Source organism: Pleurodeles waltl, chromosome 2_2, assembly GCF_031143425.1.
Source record: "Pleurodeles waltl isolate 20211129_DDA chromosome 2_2, aPleWal1.hap1.20221129, whole genome shotgun sequence".
Classification (NCBI taxonomy): domain Eukaryota; kingdom Metazoa; phylum Chordata; class Amphibia; order Caudata; family Salamandridae; genus Pleurodeles; species Pleurodeles waltl.
Genome location: NC_090439.1, coordinates 890743370 through 890765962, shown reverse-complemented (window position 1 = coordinate 890765962; position 22593 = coordinate 890743370). Strand labels below are relative to the sequence as shown.

Genomic DNA, 22593 nt, shown 5'->3' with positions numbered 1-22593 from the left:
AGATCCAGACCATTCTGGACTGGGTAGCTCCAAAAACCCAGACTCAAGTCAGGGCATTCCTTGGCTTGACTGGGTACTACAGGAGGTTTGTGAAGGGATATGGATCCATTGTGACAGCCCTCACTGAGCTCACCTCCAAGAAAATGCCCAAGAAAGTGAACTGGACTGTGGACTGCCAACAGGCCTTTGACACCCTGAAACAAGCAATGTGCTCAGCACCAGTTCTCAAAGCTCCAGATTATTCTAAGCAGTTCATTGTGCAGACTGATGCCTCTGAACATGGGATAGGGGCAGTTTTGTCCCAAACAAATGATGATGGCCTTGACCAGCCTGTTGCTTTCATTAGCAGGAGGTTACTCCCCAGGGAGCAGCGTTGGAGTGCCATTGAGAGGGAGGCCTTTGCTGTGGTTTGGTCCCTGAAGAAGCTGAGACCATACCTCTTTGGGACTCACTTCCTAGTTCAAACTGACCACAGACCTCTCAAATGGCTGATGCAAATGAAAGGTGAAAATCCTAAACTGTTGAGGTGGTCCATCTCCCTACAGGGAATGGACTTTATAGTGGAACACAGACCTGGGACTGCCCATGCCAATGCAGATGGCCTTTCCAGGTTCTTCCACTTAGAAAATGAAGACTCTCTTGGGAAAGGTTAGTCTCATCCTCTTTCGTTTGGGGGGGGGTTGTGTAAGGAAATGCCTCCTTGGCATGGTTGCCCCCTGACTTTTTGCCTTTGCTGATGCTATGTTTACAATTGAAAGTGTGCTGAGGCCTGCTAACCAGGCCCCAGCACCAGTGTTCTTTCCCTAACCTGTACTTTTGTATCCACAATTGGCAGACCCTGGCATCCAGATAAGTCCCTTGTAACTGGTACTTCTAGTACCAAGGGCCCTGATGCCAAGGAAGGTCTCTAAGGGATGCAGCATGTCTTATGCCACCCTGGAGACCTCTCACTCAGCACAGACACACTGCTTGCCAGCTTGTGTGTGCTAGTGAGGACAAAACGAGTAAGTCGACATGGCACTCCCCTCAGGGTGCCATGCCAGCCTCTCACTGCCTATGCAGTATAGGTAAGACACCCCTCTAGCAGGCCTTACAGCCCTAAGGCAGGGTGCACTATACCATAGGTGAGGGTACCAGTGCATGAGCATGGTACCCCTACAGTGTCTAAACAAAACCTTAGACATTGTAAGTGCAGGGTAGCCATAAGAGTATATGGTCTGGGAGTCTGTCAAACACGAACTCCACAGCACCATAATGGCTACACTGAAAACTGGGAAGTTTGGTATCAAACTTCTCAGCACAATAAATGCACACTGATGCCAGTGTACATTTTATTGTAAAATACACCACAGAGGGCACCTTAGAGGTGCCCCCTGAAACTTAACCGACTGTCTGTGTAGGCTGACTAGTTCCAGCAGCCTGCCACACCAGAGACATGTTGCTGGCCCCATGGGGAGAGTGCCTTTGTCACTCTGAGGCCAGTAACAAAGCCTGCACTGGGTGGAGATGCTAACACCTCCCCCAGGCAGGAGCTGTGACACCTGGCGGTGAGCCTCAAAGGCTCACCCCTTTGTCACAGCCCAGCAGGGCACTCCAGCTTAGTGGAGTTGCCCGCCCCCTCCGGCCACGGCCCCCACTTTTGGCGGCAAGGCTGGAGGGAACAAAGAAAGCAACAAGGAGGAGTCACTGGCCAGTCAGGACAGCCCCTAAGGTGTCCTGAGCTGAGGTGACTCTGACTTTTAGAAATCCTCCATCTTGCAGATGGAGGATTCCCCCAATAGGGTTAGGATTGTGACCCCCTCCCCTTGGGAGGAGGCACAAAGAGGGTGTACCCACCCTCAGGGCTAGTAGCCATTGGCTACTAACCCCCCAGACCTAAACACGCCCTTAAATTTAGTATTTAAGGGCTACCCTGAACCCTAGAAAATCAGATTCCTGCAACTACAAGAAGAAGGACTGCCTAGCTGAAAACCCCTGCAGAGGAAGACCAGAAGACGACAACTGCCTTGGCCCCAGAAACTCACCGGCCTGTCTCCTGCCTTCCAAAGATCCTGCTCCAGCGACGCCTTCCGAAGGGACCAGCGACCTCGACATCCTCTGAGGACTGCCCCTGCTTCGAAAAGACAAGAAACTCCCGAGGACAGCGGACCTGCTCCAAGAAAGGCTGCAACTTTGTTTCCAGCAGCTTTAAAGAACCCTGCAAGCTCCCCGCAAAAGGCGTGAGACTTGCAACACTGCACCCGGCGACCCCGACTCGGCTGGTGGCGATCCAACACCTCAGGAGGGACCCCAGGACTACTCTAAGACTGTGAGTACAAAAACCTGTCCCCCCTGAGCCCCCACAGCGCCGCCTGCAGAGGGAATCCCGAGGCTTCCCCTGACCGCGACTCTTTGAATCCTAAGTCCCGACACCTGGGAGAGACCCTGCACCCGCAGCCCCCAGGACCTGAAGGACCGGACTTTCACTGGAGGAGTGACCCCCAGGAGTCCCTCTCCCTTGCCCAAGTGGAGGTTTCCCCGAGGAACCCCCCCCTTGCCTGCCTGCAGCGCTGAAGAGATCCCTAGATCTCCCATTGACTTCCATTACAAACCCGACGCTTGTTTCTACACTGCACCCGGCCGCCCCCGCGCTGCTGAGGGTGAAATTTCTGTGTGGACTTGTGTCCCCCCCGGTGCCCTACAAAACCCCCCTGGTCTGCCCTCCGAAGACGCGGGTACTTACCTGCAAGCAGACCGGAACCGGGGCACCCCCTTCTCTCCATTCTAGCCTATGTGTTTTGGGCACCACTTTGAACTCTGCACCTGACCGGCCCTGAGCTGCTGGTGTGGTGACTTTGGGGTTGCTCTGAACCCCCAACGGTGGGCTACCTTGGACCAAGAACTGAACCCTGTAAGTGTCTTACTTACCTGGTAAAACTAACAAATACTTACCTCCCCTAGGAACTGTGAAAATTGCACTAAGTGTCCACTTTTAAAACAGCTATTTGTGAATAACTTGAAAAGTATACATGCAATTTTTATGATTTGAAGTTCCTAAAGTACTTACCTGCAATACCTTTCGAATAAGATATTACATGTAGAATTTGAACCTGTGGTTCTTAAAATAAACTAAGAAAAGATATTTTTCTATACAAAACCTATTGGCTGGATTTGTCTCTGAGTGTGTGTACCTCATTTATTGTCTATGTGTATGTACAACAAATGCTTAACACTACTCCTTGGATAAGCCTACTGCTCGACCACACTACCACAAAATAGAGCATTAGTATTATCTATTTTTACCACTATTTTACCTCTAAGGGGAACCCTTGGACTCTGTGCATGCTATTCCTTACTTTGAAATAGCACATACAGAGCCAACATCCTACACCTGGCAAACTAATTACCTTACCCAGGAACTGTTGAATTTTGCACTGTCCACTTTTAAAATAGGTTATTGCCATTCTGTGCCAAACTGTGTACATTACTGTTTTACTTCAAAGTTCCATATTTACTTATGCCAAGTACATTACAATTTATGTTCTTAACTAAAATTTGAATCTTGTGGTTCTAAAATATATTAAGAAAATAATATTTTTCTATATTAAACCTATTGGCCTCGAGTTAAGTCTTTGAGTGTGTTTCTCATTTATTGCCTGTGTGTGTACAACAAATGCTTAACACTACTCTCTAATAAGCCTACTGCTCGACCACAATGCCACAAATAGAGCACTAGTGTTATCTATTATTGCCCCAATCAACCTCTAAGGGGAACCCCTGGACTCTGTGAACACTATCTCTCCCTTTGCGATAGTATATACATAGCCAACTTCCTACATTGGTGGATCAGCACTGGGATCTAAGACTGTGCATTTGCTGAACTACTCTGCCAATACCTGATCACACAACAAAATTCCCAAAATTGTCATCAGAAACTGATTTTTGAACTTTTGACTATTTTTCTAAATTTTTAAAAGTCCTGCTAGGGCCTTGTGTAAGTCCCTGTTAGCATTTCTTTTAGAGTTTAAAAATTTGTAAAAGTTTGGATTTAAGTTCTAGAAGTAGTTTTTAGATTCTTAAAACGTTATCCCAACTTTTAGAGAAATAATGTCTAGCACAGATGAAATGGTGGTGGAACTCAACCTCACCCCTTACCTGTATCTAGGGATGTCAGAGCTAAGGACTCCCTGTAAGCTAAAAAATATAAAAACTGGGTCCAGCCCAACTAAAATTAAGCTCCAGGAGCTTTTGGCAGAGTTCGCAAAGGACCACCCCTCTGAGGATAACCCTACAGATGAAGAAATTAGTGAACAAGAGGATGATTCCCTCCCTCCTGTCCTAATTAGGGAGACCAGGGTCCCTCAAACCCTGACTCCACAAGTGTTAGTCAGAGATACTGGTTCTTCCACAGGGGAGAACCAGTAACTCTGGAAGCATTGAGGGCAGCCTCAATGAAGATGACCTCCTGTTAGCCAGGATGGCCAAAAGATTGGCTTTGGAGAGACCGCTCCTAGCCATAGGGAGGGAAAGACAAGAGATGGGTTTAGCTCCCATCTATGGTGGCAGGAACATAAATAGGGTCAGAGAGAATACTGATAAGCTAAAAATCCCCAATGAGATTGCAACAAAATGTGAAGATGGTGATGATAACACCAAATGGTTCACAGCTTTTGAGAGGGCTTGTGCAACCAGAAAAGTAAACAAATCTCACTGGGGTGCTCTCCTTTGGGAAATGTTCACTGGAAAGTGTAGGTATAGACTCCTCATACTCTCTGGAAAAGATGCAGAGTCCTATGACCTCATGAAGGCTACCCTGATTGAGGGCTTTGGATTCTCCTCTGAGGAGTAGAAAATTAGGTTCAGGGGGGCTAAAAACATTCTCGAACCAGACCTGGGTTGATTTTGTTGACTTTAGTCAAAACACTAGATGGTTGGATAAATGGCAGTGGTGTAAATGATTATGATGGGCTGTATAACTTGTTTATGAAAGAACATCTGTTAAGTGATTGTTTCAGTGACAAATTGCATCAGCATCTGGTAGACCTAGGTCCAATTTCTCCCCAAGAATTGGGAAAGAAGGCAGACCATTGGGTCAAGACTAGGGTGACCAAGACTTCCACAGGGGGTGACCAAAAGAAAGGGGTCACAAAGCCTCCCCAGGAGAAGAGTGTTGAGACATCCAAGGGAAAAAAGTAGAGAGTCTTCTACAGGACCCCAAAACCCTGCTCAGGAGGGTGGGTCCAAAGCCTCTTCACAATCCTCATTTGGGTATAAGGGTAAAAACTTTGATCCCAAATAGGCCTGGTGTTGCATCTGTACTGAGCATGGACACCAAACTGGAGATAAGGCCTGTCCCAAGAAAAGTCCCACAACTACTACTACAGTTAGCACTGGAATAGCCAGTCTCCAGGTGGGATCAACAGTGTGCCCAGAGCAAATCAGGGTTCACACTGAAGCTACACTAGTCTCAGAGGGTGGGGTGGACCTAGCCACACTTGCTGCCTGGCCGCCTAACATGCAAAAATACAGGCAGCAGCTCTTAATTAATGGGACTAGAGTAGAAGCCCTCAGGGATACAGGTGCCAGTGTCACTATGGTGACAGACAAACTGGTTTCCCCAGGACAGTACCTGGCTGGACAGACATATCCAGTCACCAATGCTGACAATCAGACTAAAGTCCATCCCATGGCAATGGTAACTTTAGAATGGGGAGGGGTCACTGGCCTGAAACAGGTGGTAGTCTCTTCTGCTATACCAGTTGAATGTCTGCTTGGACATGATCTGGAGTCCTCAGCATGGGCTGAGGTAGAACTCAAAACCCATGCAGCCATGCTGGGTATCCCTGAACTGGTGTGTGTCAAGACAAAGGCACAGTGCATGGCTCAGGGTGAAAAAGAAGTGTTGGAGTCTGGAATAATGGCCCAACCTTCCAAGAGAAAAGGAAAGAAGACTGGGGAACCAGCTTCAAGACAGCACAAGAAACAGAACCTCTCTTCTCAGGAAGATGTTCTACTCCTGAGGGAACTGAGTCCATTGAGCTGGGGCGTTACCAGGTTGAGCTCTTGGGCCCAGGGGGACCCTCAAGGGAACAGCTGTTTAAGGGGCAAGAAACTTGTCCCTCCCTTGAAGGCCAAAGACAGCAAACAGCTGAGCAAGAAAAAAGGAAATGTCAGTGGAACACACAGGGTCTATTGGGAAGATGGACTCCTTTACACTGAGGCAAGAGAGTGGTAGTGCCTCAGGAGTTTGGGGAGTTCATTCTGACCTTAGCCTATGACATTCCCCTGGCTGGGCATTTGGGACAGACCAAGACTTGGGAGAGGTTAGTCAACCATTTCTATTGCCCCAATATGTCCCAGAAGGTAAAGGAGGTTTGCACCTCCTGTGTCACCTGTCAAGCCAGTGGTAAGACAGGTGGCCATCCAAAGGCCCCCCTCATTCCACTTCCAGTGGTGGGGGTCCCCTTTGAAAGAGTGGACATAGTGGGACCACTTGAACCTCCCACAGCCTCAGGGAATCAGTATATCCAAGTAGTAGTGGATCATGCTACTAGGTACCCTGAAGCAATTCCTCTTAGGTCCACTACTGCCCCTGCAGTAGCCAAAGCACTCATTGGTATTTTTACCAGAGTGAGATTTCCTAGGGAGGTGGTTTCTGACAGAGGTACCAACTTCATGTCAGCTTACCTAAAGCACATGTGGAATGAGTCTGAGGTGACTTTCAAATTCACCACACCATACCATCCAGAAACCAATGGTCTTGAGAGATTTAACAAGACATTGAAGGGCATGATCATGGGGCTCCCTGAAAAACTAAAAAGGAGATGGGATGTCCTCTTGCCATGCCTGCTTTTCGCCTACAGCAGTGCCTCAAAAGGGATTAGGGTTTTCCCCCTTTGAACTTCTTTTTGGCCATCCTGTTAGGGGTCCACTAGCTCTTGTAAAAGAAGGCTGGGAGAGACCTCTCTATGAGCCTAAACAAGATGTGGTGGACTATGACCTAGGCCTACGTTCAAGGATGGCAGAGTACATGGAAGAGGCAAGCAAAAACCTTGAGGCCAGCCAACAGCTCCAGAAGATGTGATATAACCAAAAGGCTGCTATGGCTGAGTTTCAGCCAGGGCAGAAAGTCTGGGTTCTGGAACTTGTGGCTCCAAGGGCACTTCAGGACAGATGGAGTGGCCCTTGCCCAGTGCTAAAAAAGAAGTCGGGTCACCTACCTGGTAGACCTAGGCACTAGCAGGACCCTCAAGAGGGTGATCCATGTGAACCGCCTCAAGCTCTTCAATGATAGGGCAGATGTAAACATGTTAATGGTTACAGATAAGGACCAGGAAGCAGAGAGTGAACCTTTCCCTGATCTCCTCTCCAATGACCCTAAGGATGGCACAGTAGATGGAGTGATCTATTCAGACACCCTCTCTGTCCAACAACAGGCTGACTGCAGGCAAGTCCTCCAGCAGTTTGCTGAGCTCTTTTCCCTAACCCCTGGTTAGATACACCTGTGTACCCATGATCTGGACACAGGAGACAGCATGACTCTCAAAAACAAAATATATTGACAGTCTGACCAAGTTAAAGAAAGCATCAAAGTGGAAGTCCGCAAGATGCTAGAGTTGGGATTGATTCACCACTCTGACAGTCCCTGGGCTAGCCCAGTGGTCTTGGTCCCCAAACCTAACACAAAATATGGCAAGAGAGAGATGAGGTTTTGTGTGGACAACAGAGGGCTTAACTCTGTCGCCAATACTTAAGTACCTTTGACTTAACAGGAGGGTATTGGCAAATAAGAATGGTACCAGGATCAAAAGAGAAAACAGCATTATCTACACCTGATGGGCACTACCAGTTTACTGTGATGCCCTTTGGCTTAAAGAATGCCCCTGCCACCTTCCAAAGGTTGGTAAATCAAGTCCTTGCTGGCTTGTAGTCCTTTAGTGCAGCTTATCTTGATATTGCTGTCTTTAGCTCCAACTAGCAGGATCACCTGGTCCACCTGAAGGTGGTTTTGGAGGCCCTGCAAGCAACAGGCCTCTCTATCAAGGCATCTAAATGTCAGATAGGGCAGGGTACTGTGGTTTACTTGGGTCACCTTGTAGGTGGAGGCCAAGTTCAGCCACTTCAACCCAAGATCCAGACTATCCTGACTGGGTAGCTCCGAAAACCCAGACTCAAGTCAGGGCATTCCTTGGCGTGACTGGGTACTATAGGAGGTTTGTGAAGGGTTATGGATCAATAGTGACACCCCTCACAGAACTTACCTCCAAGAAAATGCTGAAGAAAGTGAACTGGACCGTGGACTGTCAAAAGGCCTTTGACACCCTGAAGCAAGCAATGTGTACAGTACCAGTTTTGAAAGCTCCAGATTACTCTAAGTAGTTCGTTGTGCAGACAGATGCCTCTGAACATGGGATAGGAGCAGTCCTGTCCCAAACAAATGATGATGGCCTAGACCAGCCTGTTGCTTTGATTAGCAGGAGGTTACTCACCAGGGAGCAGCGTTGGAGTGCCATTGACAGGGAGGCCTTTGCTGTGGTCGGGTCCCTGAAGAAGTTGCCACTGCCCCCACTTTTGGCACAAGGCTGGAGGAGATAATTGGGAAAACAAGGAGTCGTCTCCCACCAGTTGGGGCAGCCCCTAAGGTGCCCTGAGCTGAGGTGACCCCTGCCTTTTGAAATACTCCTTCTTAGATTTGGAGGATTCCCCCGATAGGATTAGGGATGTGCCCCTCTCCCCTCAGGGAGGAGGCACAAAGAGGGTGTAGCCACCCTCCCCGACCTAAACACACCCCTAAATTTAGTATTTAGGGGCACCCAAGAACCCAGGAAATCAGATTCCTGCTACCTGAACCGAGAAGGAGGACTGCTGAACTACAAGCCTGCCGAGACGGCGATAGACAACTGCTTTGGCCCCAGCCCTACCGGCCTCTCTCCAGAGTCGAAAACCTGCAACACTTTGGGGTTGCCTTGAACTCCCAACGGTGGGCTGCCTATGCCCAGGAACAGAGACTTGTGTATTTCTTACCTCACAATCTAACCAATACTTCCCTCCCCCAGGAACTGTTTATTTTTGCAATGTCTACTTTTAAAATAGATGATTGCTTTTTTAACAAAACTGTATATGTTGTTGCTCTAATTCAAAGTCCCTAACTTACCTGTGTGGAGTTCCTTGCTTTTTATGTATTTACTTCAGATCTTCAGTTTGTGGTTCTAAAAATAAATTAAGAAAAGAGATTTTTCTATATAAAAACGTATTGGCCTGGAGTAAGTCTTTGAGTGTGTGTTCTTCATTTATTGCCTGTGTGTACAACAAATGCTTAGCCCTACCCTCTGATAAGCCTACCACTCAACTACACTACCACAAAATAGAGCATCAGAATGATCTAATTTTGCCACTATCTTACCTCTACGGGAAACCCTTGGACTACGCACACTATCTCGTACTTTGAGATAGTATATACAGAGCCAACTTCCTACACCATTGATGCCATCTACCCTCCAAGTCTTGTTATGGTGAATGTGGTGCTTTTGATATTGATCGCTTTATCAGTCTGCAGGGTGTGGCAGTCATCGCTCTACCTTTTGGGGACACTTCGATGGAGGAGGAAGACAAGCCTGCAGGTGTCGGCGCTGCTAACCAATCCCAGGCGGCATCTGTATTATCAAAAACACTGTGCGTTTGTGTATGACCTTCAAGTGGGCAGGGAACATTCAGCCATTCATAAGACCCTCAGACCTCAAATTCTGCTGTACCACTTGAAAGGACGCGTGGCGTCTGCATGTCTAGTGTATTGTCTGGGAAAAAGGATACTGTGGCACTTTTGAGTCTCCCTGGTTTTCTGTAAGACATGCTTGCCATCTATTTAATTTTCCTGCCCATTATGGCTCGTGGTGGTTTCCGGGAATGGGAACAATTGGCCTGCACCCTGTGAGCTTGTTCCACTACAAACAAAGGTGATAGATCCTGAGGGGCAACTGTCTTTTGAAGTTGGGGTTCACTGAATAGCTTTGAGTTGGGGTTCTCTGTGCCTTCTGGAAAACCCACTATTCATACATATTGAGCCTTGTTCTCTGGATCCTCTTCTTTCTCACTAAGATGTCAAAATTGCTTTGGAGTTCCGTAGTAGCAGCAGAATTTGACACCGGTTGGTGGACAAGCTCTGATAATGTATTTTCTACTGTCTGCAGTTTCAGATAACTTGCACTGGTAATCTTGCAATATGCCTAGGTCTGCTGAGAGAGAACCAATTCAATACTCTGTCTGATCTGGAGGCATTATGAGCTCCTGCTTCCAGGTTCATGGGTGGGACACAATCCTCTGAAGTGTGTGTGGAGGAGTCATCAGATTGACTGTGCTCTGAAGGCTCACAGCCCTGTTTGGAAAGCGTATGAATGGACTTACTGCACCCCATTGAGTATCCTGATGTAGGGCATGTGAAAGGAAGCAGGGCACTGAGAGCCACTCTACAAATTCAGCAATGGACTCTTGGGCAACCTGTTTCGTCTGTCCAAGTCAGGCAGCCCAGGGCCTGGACATTCTGTTCTCAGGATCACACACAGATTCATAGGTAGGATGTATTCCTTATTAACAGTAAAGCTCTTCTAGTTCAGAAAGATTATGCAAGCCATAGTTAAGCAGAAAATGTGTCGACACCCAGCCGGGGCCACTGGCAGTGGATTGAACATATCTTAGTTGAGCCAACCAGTCACTGTTCCCCCAGATGTTGCATTTGAGTGTGAGGCATTCATATTAATTCCAGGAGTGCCCCACACACTTCTCTGTATTCCTGCATCAAAGCGCCCAACCAGCATGGCCATCAGGGGTACGTCACAGACCCTCTTGAGTTCAGGTTCTGCATTCTGTTGACCCCAAGATGTCAGGGTTGCAGCAGCTGTAACAGTCACCATATCTGTAGCAAGATAAATAAGGCAATCAGAGCAGAGGTACAAGTTCAGGGGTTTTTAAGGCACCCGTTCCAATCTTTCACGCCACATTTATAGCATCTAGGTTATAGCACCCAGTGTGACTAGGCTTGCGCTTGCCAAGACTTCCAGAATCCTTTCTCACACAGCAGATTCTCTTTATCTCTAGCCGGCCACTCGATCCAGAAGAGGCTGCTCAATGCCCAAGCAGGTAGGCCGCGCGATTCTCAACTGCACGCCTTCAGTTTGTTGCAAAACTGGTCTGCCTACATTCTCCCCATAGCAGGCTTCACTGTCGCATTCCAGCCGTATGCCTCACAATCGGGGTGCATATACTCCCCAGGCTATTCTCGGCTCCAATTTCAACCTCCTCAGGCAGCAGGGGATAGAGTTACTCTGCTGCATTCCTTGATTCCGAGAGCCGCCGTTCGTAGCCCTCATGTCGCCGCCGCACAACAAAAGCAGCACCAACCCCCAGGAAATAAGAGGAGGAGGAGGAGCAGGAGGAGGAGGAGGAGGGTACCTCCTGTAGCAGGCCCCTTTGCCAGCTCTGTGTCACCAGTAGGGACACAGGCGCCCTTCAGCAATGTATGGGTCCTCATATAGGCAGGATTACTGGCCTGACATATGAGGTGACTGAATTCATTAATAGAAGTTAAGGGTCATAGGCAACCAGACCATTGTGAAAAAAGGGTATGACTATGCGCCACTTATGTGTAACATACATGTTCTAGTCTGTCACCATGCCTCGCAGAAGCTCTCTAAACCACAGCACAGTTACTAGTTTTCAAAATGACATGATAGAACTTTTATTTATTTTTTAATGTCAAGAACGTTGATCATAATTTGAAAGTTTGCAATTAAGATTTCATAGAAAAGTATTTAACATGCTTAGCATTGGCCCTTTGATTATTCTTAGTTGGTGTAAGTTTTATTTGGTGTTTCATAAGTGTTTATAATTACTTTTTCTTTTTTAATTTTTAGGGCCATCTTCCGAGCCCTCCATAGTGGAATCAAAGGACCGTAAAGCAAATGCTCACTTCATATTGAAATTGTTATGTGATAGTGCGGTTTTACAGCCTTATCTCAGAGATCTTTTTTCAGCCAAGTAAGATCCTTAAACATTATTGTATCAATGGAACCTAATTCGGTGCTCATTGTAAAAATGGTAGTTCATTAGACAATTGTTTTTATTTTTTTATTTTTTTGTGATGTATTTTTATTAAAGCATCTGTGATTCTGAAGCCTACATTTTGCAGCTTTTGCATATTCTAGTTCCAGATGTATGCATTCTCTACCCCAACCCCCTTAACCCAACTGTATTACTCTAAATAATAAAAGAATATTAGCTTAGCACCTTAGATTTTTCTGAAGTCATTAAATTCGAACAGCTAATTCTACTCCAAAGGTGTAGAAATGTGATTGGAGGCCAGAAAAACAGAAACATGCAAGTGTTGCTCAGTAAAGTGGGTTAAATGCAATGGGTTATTTGAACAAATCACACAATAAAAATATTGACTACGGATTAATTTAGTAGACTGTAAACGATCTATCTGATCGAGACATCTAGTTGCAGATCCCTTAACTTAGATGTCCTCCAGGCATGAGCAGTCCCCCTGCATGCAATTAGGTGGTGGTCATTGGCTCTGCGTCTGTTTTTTGTGTCGTCCGCACCAGACATGACATCACGCATCCTATATAGGCTCAACCCTGGTGCACTGACGTCATTTGTTTTCTTTGTGCGCCAGCCAGCGCTGATCCGAAAAAAGCTACCCCTCAGTTGCTTTTTGACTTGTGTTTTTCAACTTTTTGTGTAAGATTTTTGAGTGTCTACACTCCTGGCGCGTCGGGAATGTCTTCACGTAAGTCCCGGTTGAAGCCATTAGGGTCCTGTGATCATGCGATGTCCATGAGGCTCTGCACCTCGTGTGCTTGTGGTGTCTTGAGCCCGACCACGATCTGAAGTCCTGCTCAGAGTGTTGGGCCACTAATCTGAAGGCTTTGAGGGAGCAGTCCCTAAAGTTCCTTGCGGCCTGGTGCTTGGCTCCATGTAGGTCCCGATCTTGGTTAAGAGGAAGGTCCTGGGATTGGTTGCGGAGCCCACCTTCATCATCCCACTCCAAGTCCTCAGGACAATCTGGTAAGTTGAGTCACTAAAAGAAGTCGAAGAACAACAAATATTCTTTGACTTTACCCTGTCCATAGGCCTACAAGACGAGGGAAAGGGAATGTTGCCGCTCTAGGCCTCCGTCCACGGAGCCTGCGTCTGGGTTGGCTCTGTACATCCCCTTTGTTCTGTGAGTTGGAGCGAGCCCTGGCCATGTCAGAGTTTTAAGAGTACATGCGCCTCATTTTTGGGCAGTCTGACTCACCTGAAACTTCCTTGGACTTGGCGGTATCGGACTGGGCCCCCTTGGGGTTATGCGGGGGCCCCCTTGGGTTCAGCACCAGTGGCTTTGGCCTCTGCTCCAGGGAGCATCCATGGATCCATTCTTGGATTCAAACCGGTGTCGGTCATGCGGCCTCGACCTTCCCTGATGGCAGTTCTGATGACGTCGAGGCTCCTATGCTCCAGAGTGGCATTGACCCCATCCTCATTGCCAACTCTGCCACAGAGCTGGATCGGCATCGCGCTATGCTTATTCTGACTTCAACAGGGCCCTTGCCTCCTATGGCAGATCCTGACACCTATTTTTATGGCTTGGAGTACAGTGAGTAATGGGAGGGGTCGCTGCACCCTTTAGAATACAAGCTTCAGTATCCTGTGGACTGGTGGATGGACATGGGTGAAGCCAGTGCTCTGGATACTTCACCACACACTAGCATGCTTTCTAATCCTACTGTGGCTGCAGAGGAGGTAGCGGCCTATTCCCTGGTGGTGTGAAGAGCAGCTGAAGTTCTAAGCCTTGAGCCACCTTAAATGGCAGTCAGGACTAACCTCCTGTCAGGCGTGTTTTAGCCTGAGACATCCTCTTGTGAACCCCTATAGCCCTTTAATGAAGCCCTTAGCGATGTCATACTAGGTACCTGGTCCATACCAGCACAGGCGCTCCTGTGAAGAGGACAATTGCACGCCGCCATTGCCCTGCTCCAACTGACTCCGCGTTACTGCTGGAACACCCCAACCCTGATAGCTTGGTTATCCAAGCCTCTACATCCCAGGGCACATTCCCTCCCACACCTCTGGTTAGGTAATCCAAGAGGCTAGACCAACTTCCTCCACCCAGGCATTGCGGTCCATGATCACTGCTTGCCTTTTGGGTCTTTATATCCATACTGTATGGGATGCGGTTGCCCAAGTTCTGCCACAAGTTCTAGAAGAGTTCCAGATTTTACTGAAGCTGTTGCTGATGGGAGGGTCGCAGCAAAGTTCATGTTGATATCTGGACTTGACCTGACTGACTCACTGGGCAGAGCAGTTGGATCAATGGTGGCTCTGAGGTACGACGCCTGGTCGAGGAAGTCTGGCTTACCAGGGGATGTCCAGTCTACTCAAATGGACATGCCCTTTGCTGACATTCATTTCTTCCGAGACAAAGCAGACTCTGTGCCTGAGCACTTTAATAATTCTCCTGCTACGGCCATGTCCTTGGGCCTTGCAGCTGCCCCTCGCCCCCCTCAGCCTGTTTTTTGCCTTTTTCGTGGTTATGAAAAGGGTCCCCCCACCATGTCCATTCCCCTCCATCCTCTGTGCTGCTCATGCTGCCAAGCCTCTGAGTGGGCGAGGACATGGGATCCACCATCCTCGTGGATCAGGGAGCCAGCAGTTTTGACAGTCATCCCTTTTCCTCCAACCTCTCTCTGCAGCTGTCTCCAAGTGCTCCTAGTCTGATTATTCTCCGCCAGTGACCAGTCATAGGCAGGATTCTCCATCACTAGCTCAGCTACCCCTCCATCCATGCTATCATCCTACGATTGATGACGGAGGATCACTTGGCTCTTCTCTAAGAGGAAGTTAAGGCTAACTTGGCCAAGGGAGCTATAGAGAGAGTATCCCTGTCCCAGAAGGAGGTTGTGGTTGTTATTCCAGCTACGTTCTGGTACCCAGAAAGGACAAGGGCCTCTGTCCTATCCTAGACCTTTGGTTCTTCAATCTCTTCCTCAAGAAGATGATGTTCAAAATGCTCACTCTGGCTCAGGTTTTGTCTGCCCAGGACCCAGGTAACTAGGTGATAGTGTTGGGCTTGCAGGACGCCTATTTTCATATCCCTGACCTGCCTGCCCACAGATGTCACTTGCGAGTGACGATGGGCCACGATCACGTTTAGTTAACTGTGCTTCCTTTTGGCCTTACCAGCGCTCCTTGGGTGTTCACCAAGGTGATGGCGGTGGTCACAGCTCATCTGCGCAGATCAGGGGTTTGTCTTCCTCTACCTTGATGACAGGCTGTTGAAGGTGGGCTTGCCTCAAGCTGTCGCCTCCCAGCTTCAGACTACGGCGGAAGCTTCTGCCTTTGCTAGAGTGCATAATAAACGTGCCTAAGTAACACCTGACTCCCTCTCAGGCGCTTCTTTTCATCAGAGCTGTTTTTGATCGAATGCAGGTTTGGGCTTACCCTGCTGAGCAGAGAGTCCAGGATATTCAGGCTATGATACTGATGTTTCAATCTCTATCCTGGATTTGAGTGAGAGAAACTGAGGCTGCAGGGCCTCATGGCCTCCTGCATCCTGCTAGTTACACTTGCAGATGGCATACGAGGGTTCAGCAGTGGGACTTGAAGTTCCAGTGGGCGCAGCATCAGGTGAATCTCACCGACAGGGTCCAGATCTCGGAACTGTGTGAGATCTGCAGTGGTTGCTTACGAACTACAATATGGTCAGAGGAAGATTCCTCTCCCTTCCACAACCAGATCTGACAGTGTTGACAGATGCGTCACTCCTGAGATGGGGTGGCCTCCTGGGAGAGGCAGAGATCAGAGGCATTTGATCTCCGGTGAAGTCCCGACACCACATCAACCTGTTGGAGCCCCTCTCTCTCAAAGGAAAGGTAGTGCAGGTGTTTATGGACAACATCATCACCGTGTGGTACTGCAACAAGCAGGGTGGGGTGGGGTTGTGGACCCTTTGTCTCTGAACATGGATGGAACAACAGGCATTCCCCTGGTAGCTCAACATCTGACAGACTCTGAACATCAGAGAGGACAAACTCAGCTGACAATGCTTGGTCGATCACGAATGGCATCTCCATCCAGAGGTGGCGCAAGGTCTCTTTCAGCAGTTTGATGATCCTTAGTTGGATCTGTATGCCTCCACAGAGATCGTGCTATGTCGGCAGTATTGCTCGTTGGAGTTTCCAAGGCAGCACTTGCTTGGTGGCGCTTGTTGTCTCAAGTGGAGCTCACGCCCTCCTGTATGTCTTTCCACCCATATCACTTCTGCCCAAAGTTCTTAAGAAGATCAAGAACGATTATGACAAAGTAATCCTTGTGGCTCAGACTGGGCGCGAGGAATCTGGTATCCCGAGCTGTTGATTATTGGCCATTGATCCTCCGATCAGACTGTCCCTTCTAGAGGATCTTCAATCGCAGCAGCAGGGGACGGTTCTCCACCTGAACATGTCTGCTTTCCACCTCCTTGTGTGGAGATTGAGCGATGGCAGTTGACAGCTTCTGACCTTCCACCCGAAGTCTGTGACGTTTTCTTGGCAGACAGCCCTTCCTCCACCAAAATGGTATACACCTGTTGTTGGAAGAAAGTTATGTATGGTGCACAGACAAGTCTGTTGACCCTCTCTGCTCCTCTCTGCTTTTTCTCTTGTTTATACTTTCATTGGCCCAGTGAGGCTCTGCTTTCGGCACACTCAAAGGTTATTTGTTTGCAGTTTCTGCTTTTTTATGGCTCCTTGATCTGCCTTCTTTGTTTATATCTATTGTAAATAGGTTCCTTAAAGGCCTTACTCATGTTTCCTCCTTCCACATTTGTTATGCCACAATGGGATTTAAATTTGGTTCTGACATACCTGATGTGCACTCCTTTCGAACCTGTACACAATTGTCCTCCTAGGCTTCTCACTTTGAAAACAGCCTTCCTTGTGGCCATTACATCTGGACCCAGGATGAATGAGATTCAGGCATTGTCATCTAACGCACCCTACCTTCCCATCTATCTTGACAAAGTGGTACTTTGTACACAAGTCTTTCTTCAGAAAGTGGTTGTGCCCTTCCATGTATTCCATTCAATCACATTGTCTACTTTTTGCGCACCCCTACAGCTTTCTAAAGAAGAGAAGACACTCCACCTCCTGGACCCAAAAAGAGCATTGGCATGTATTTTGCCTCCCTGGGGGAACCACTCAAAAAGCAGATGCACACTGCCATTGCAGCTTGTGTGTGCTGGTGGGGAGAAAAAGACAAAAGTCCACATGGCACCCCACTCAGGGTGCCATGCCCACAAACCACTGCTGTGGCATAGGTAAATCAACCCTCTAGCAGGCCTTACAGCCCCAAGGCAGGGTGCACTAAACCACAGGTGAGGGCATAGCTGCATGAGCACTATGCCCCTACAGTGCCAAAGCAAATTCTTAGACATTGTAAGTGTAGGGTAGCCATAAAGAGTATATGGTATGGGAGTTTGTCAAACAAGAACTCCACAGTTCCGTAATGGCTACACTGAAATCTGGGAAGTTTGGTATCCAACTTCTCAGCACAATAAATCCACACTGATGCCAGTGTGGGATTTATTGAGAAATGCACATAGAGGGCTGTAGGAAGTTGGCTCTGTATGTGCTATTTCAAAGTAAGGAATAGCATGCACAGAGTCCAAGGGTTCCCCTTAGAGGTAAAATAGTGGTAAAAATAGATAATACTAATGCTCTATTTTGTGGTAGTGTGGTCGAGCAGTAGGCTTATCCAAGGAGTAGTGTTAAGCATTTGTTGTACATACACATAGACAATAAATGAGGTACACACACTCAGAGACAAATCCAGCCAATAGGTTTTTATATAGAAAAATATCTTTTCTTAGTTTATTTTAAGAACCACAGGTTCAAATTCTACATGTAATAGCTCATTCGAAAGGTATTGCAGGTAAGTACTTTAGGAACTTCAAATCATCAAAATTGCATGTATACTTTTCAAGTTATTCACAAATAGCTGTTTTAAAAGTGGACACTTAGTGCAATTTTCACAGTTCCTAGGGGAGGTAAGTTTTGATTAGTTTTACCAGGTAAGTAAGACACTTACAGGGTTCAGTTCTTGGTCCAAGGTAGCCCACCGTTGGGGGTTCAGAGCAACCCCAAAGTCACCACACCAGCAGCTCAGGGCCGGTCAGGTGCAGAGTTCAAAGTGGTGCCCAAAACGCATAGGCTAGAATGGAGAGAAGGGGGTGCCCCGGTTCCGGTCTGTTTGCAGGTAAGTACCCGCGTCTTCGGAGGGCAGACCAGGGGGGTTTTGTAGGGCACCGGGGGGGACACAAGTCCACACAGAAATTTCACCCTCAGCGGCGCGGGGGCGGCCGGGTGCAGTGTAGAAACAAGCGTCGGGTTTGTAATGGAAGTCAATGGGAGATCTAGGGATCTCTTCAGCGCTGCAGGCAGGCAAGGGGGGGGTTCCTCGGGGAAACCTCCACTTGGTCAAGGGAGAGGGACTCCTGGGGGTCACTCCTCCAGTGAAAGTCCGGTCCTTCAGGTCCTGGGGGCTGCGGGTGCAGGGTCTCTCCCAGGTGTCGGGACTTAGGATTCAAAGAGTCGCGGTCAGGGGAAGCCTCGGGATTCCCTCTGCAGGCGGCGCTGTGGGGGCTCAGGGGGGACAGGTTTTTGTACTCACAGTCTTAGAGTAGTCCTGGGGTCCCGCCTGAGGGGTTGGATCGCCACCAGCCGAGTCGGGGTCGCCGGGTGCAGTGTTGCAAGTCTCACGCCTTTTGCGGGGAGCTTGCAGGGTTCTTTAAAGCTGCTGGAAACAAAGTTGCAGCCTTTCTTGGAGCAGGTCCGCTGTCCTCGGGAGTTTCTTGTCTTTTCGAAGCAGGGGCAGTCCTCAGAGGATGTCGAGGTCGCTGGTCCCTTTGGAAGGCGTCGCTGGAGCAGGATCTTTGGAAGGCAGGAGACAGGCCGGTGAGTTTCTGGAGCCAAGGCAGTTGTCGTCTTCTGGTCTTCCGCTGCAGGGGTTTTCAGCTAGGCAGTCCTTCTTCTTGTAGTTGCAGGAATCTAATTTTCTAGGGTTCAGGGTAGCCCTTAAATACTAAATTTAAGGGCGTGTTTAGGTCTGGGGGGTTAGTAGCCAATGGCTACTAGCCCTGAGGGTGGGTACACCCTCTTTGTGCCTCCTCCCAAGGGGAGGGGGTCACAATCCTAACCCTATTGGGGGAATCCTCCATCTGCAAGATGGAGGATTTCTAAAAGTTAGAGTCACCTCAGCTCAGGACACCTTAGGGGCTGTCCTGACTGGCCAGTGACTCCTCCTTGTTGCTTTCTTTGTTCCCTCCAGCCTTGCCGCCAAAAGTGGGGGCCGTGGCCGGAGGGGGCGGGCAACTCCACTAAGCTGGAGTGCCCTGCTGGGCTGTGACAAAGGGGTGAGCCTTTGAGGCTCACCGCCAGGTGTCACAGCTCCTGCCTGGGGGAGGTGTTAGCATCTCCACCCAGTGCAGGCTTTGTTACTGGCCTCAGAGTGACAAAGGCACTCTCCCCATGGGGCCAGCAACATGTCTCTGGGGTGGCAGGCTGCTGGAACTAGTCAGCCTACACAGACAGTCGGTTAAGTTTCAGGGGGCACCTCTAAGGTGCCCTCTGTGGTGTATTTTACAATAAAATGTACACTGGCATCAGTGTGCATTTATTGTGCTGAGAAGTTTGATACCAAACTTCCCAGTTTTCAGTGTAGCCATTATGGTGCTGTGGAGTTCGTGTTTGACAGACTCCCAGACCATATACTCCTATGGCTACCCTGCACTTACAATGTCTAAGGTTTTGTTTAGACACTGTAGGGGTACCATGCTCATGCACTGGTACCCTCACCTATGGTATAGTGCACCCTGCCTTAGGGCTGTAAGGCCTGCTAGAGGGGTGTCTTACCTATACTGCATAGGCAGTGAGAGGCTGGCATGGCACCCTGAGGGGAGTGCCATGTCGACTTACTCGTTTTGTCCTCACTAGCACACACAAGCTGGCAAGCAGTGTGTCTGTGCTGAGTGAGAGGTCTCCAGGGTGGCATAAGACATGCTGCAGCCCTTAGAGACCTTCCTTGGCATCAGGGCCCTTGGTACTAGAAGTACCAGTTACAAGGGACTTATCTGGATGCCAGGGTCTGCCAATTGTGGATACAAAAGTACAGGTTAGGGAAAGAACACTGGTGCTGGGGCCTGGTTAGCAGGCCTCAGCACACTTTCAATTGTAAACATAGCATCAGCAAAGGCAAAAAGTCAGGGGGCAACCATGCCAAGGAGGCATTTCCTTACACAACCCCCCCCCAAACGAAAGAGGATGAGACTAACCTTTCCCAAGAGAGTCTTCATTTTCTAAGTGGAAGAACCTGGAAAGGCCATCTGCATTGGCATGGGCAGTCCCAGGTCTGTGTTCCACTATAAAGTCCATTCCCTGTAGGGAGATGGACCACCTCAACAGTTTAGGATTTTCACCTTTCATTTGCATCAGCCATTTGAGAGGTCTGTGGTCAGTTTGAACTAGGAAGTGAGTCCCAAAGAGGTATGGTCTCAGCTTCTTCAGGGACCAAACCACAGCAAAGGCCTCCCTCTCAATGGCACTCCAACGCTGCTCCCTGGGGAGTAACCTCCTGCTAATGAAAGCAACAGGCTGGTCAAGGCCATCATCGTTTGTTTGGGACAAAACTGCCCCTATCCCATGTTCAGAGGCATCAGTCTGCACAATGAACTGCTTAGAATAATCTGGAGCTTTGAGAACTGGTGCTGAGCACATTGCCTGTTTCAGGGTGTCAAAGGCCTGTTGGCAGTCCACAGTCCAGTTCACTTTCTTGGGCATTTTCTTGGAGGTGAGCTCAGTGAGGGCTGTCACAATGGATCCATATCCCTTCACAAACCTCCTGTAGTACCCAGTCAAGCCAAGGAATGCCCTGACTTGAGTCTGGGTTTTTGGAGCTACCCAGTCCAGAATAGTCTGGATCTTGGGTTGGAGTGGCTGAACTTGGCCTCCACCTACAAGGTGTCCCAAGTAAACCACAGTTCCCTGCCCTATCTGGCATTTGGATGCCTTGATAGAGAGGCCTGCAGATTGCAGAGCCTTCAAAACCTTCCTCAGGTGGACCAGGTGATCCTGCCAGGTGGAGCTAAAGACAGCAATATCATCAAGATAAGCTGCACTAAAGGACTCCAAACCAGCAAGGACTTGATTCACCAACCTTTGGAAGGTGGCAGGGGCATTCTTTAAACCAAAGGGCATAACAGTAAACTGATAATGCCCATCAGGTGTGGAGAATGCTGTCTTTTCTTTTGCTCCAGGTGCCATTTTTATTTGCCAGTACCCTGCTGTCAAGTCAAAGGTACTTAGGAATTTGGCAGCACCTAATTTATCAATGAGCTCATCAGCTCTTGGAATTGGATGAGCATCTGTCTTGGTGACAGAATTGAGCCCTCTGTAGTCCACACAAAACCTCATCTCTTTCTTTCCATCTGTGGTGTGAGGTTTGGGGACTAAGACCACTGGGCTAGCCCAGGGGCTGTCAGAGCGCTCAATGACTCCCAATTCCAGCATCTTGTGGACTTCCACCTTGATGCTTTCCTTAACATGGTCAGACTGTCTAAAGATTTTGTTCTTGACAGGCATGCTGTCTCCTGTGTCCACATCATGGGTACACAGGTGTGTCTGACCAGGGGTTAAGGAGAAGAGTTCAGGAAACTGTTGTAGGACTCTCCTACAATCAGCTTGCTGTTGGCCAGAGAGGGTGTCTGAGTAGATCACTCCATCTACTGTACCATCTTTTGGGTCTGATGACAGAAGATCAGGGAGAGGTTCACTCTCTGCCTCCTGATCCTCATCTGTTACCATCAACAGATTGACATCAGCCCTGTCGTGGAAGAGCTTAAGGCGGTTTACATGGATCACCCTTTTGGGGCTCCTGCTTGTGCCCAGGTCCACCAAGTAGGTGACCTGACTCTTCCTCTCTAGTACTGGGTAAGGGCCACTCCATTTGTCCTGGAGTGCCCTGGGAGCCACAGGCTCCAGAACCCAGACCTTCTGCCCTGGTTGGAACTCAACCAGTGCAGCCTTTTGGTCATACCAAAACTTCTGGAGCTGTTGGCTGGCCTCAAGGTTTTTGGTTGCCTTTTCCATGTACTCTGCCATTCTAGAGCGAAGGCCAAGTACATAGTCCACTATGTCCTGTTTAGGCTCATGGAGAGGTCTCTCCCAGCCTTCTTTAACAAGGGCAAGTGGTCCCCTTACAGGATGACCAAACAGAAGTTCAAAGGGTGAGAACCCTACTCCCTTCTGTGGTACCTCCCTGTAAGCGAAAAGCAGACATGGCAGGAGGACATCCCATCTCCTTTTGAGTTTTTCTGGGAGCCCCATGATCATGCCCTTTAATGTCTTGTTGAATCTCTCAACCAAGCCATTAGTTTGTGGATGGTATGGTGTAGTGAATTTATAAGTCACTCCACACTCATTCCACATGTGCTTTAGGTATGCTGACATGAAGTTGGTACCTCGGTCAGACACCACCTCCTTAGGGAAACCCACTCTGGTAAAGATACCAATGAGGGCCTTGGCTACTGCAGGGGCAGTAGTCGAC

At 48.6% G+C, this 22593-nt stretch overlaps 1 protein-coding gene across 8 annotated transcripts in view; it reads left to right on the top strand.

Moving 5' to 3' along the window:
• The window catches only part of UBR5 (ubiquitin protein ligase E3 component n-recognin 5), a 1605594-nt gene that overhangs the window by 714160 nt on the left and 868841 nt on the right, over positions 1-22593 (top strand). For all 8 annotated transcript variants that reach the window (XM_069220579.1, XM_069220580.1, XM_069220578.1 and 5 more), the window contains one exon: positions 11886-12009. In XM_069220579.1, the coding sequence (XP_069076680.1) occupies positions 11886-12009 (124 nt within the window). The remainder of the gene's footprint in view (positions 1-11885; positions 12010-22593) is intronic.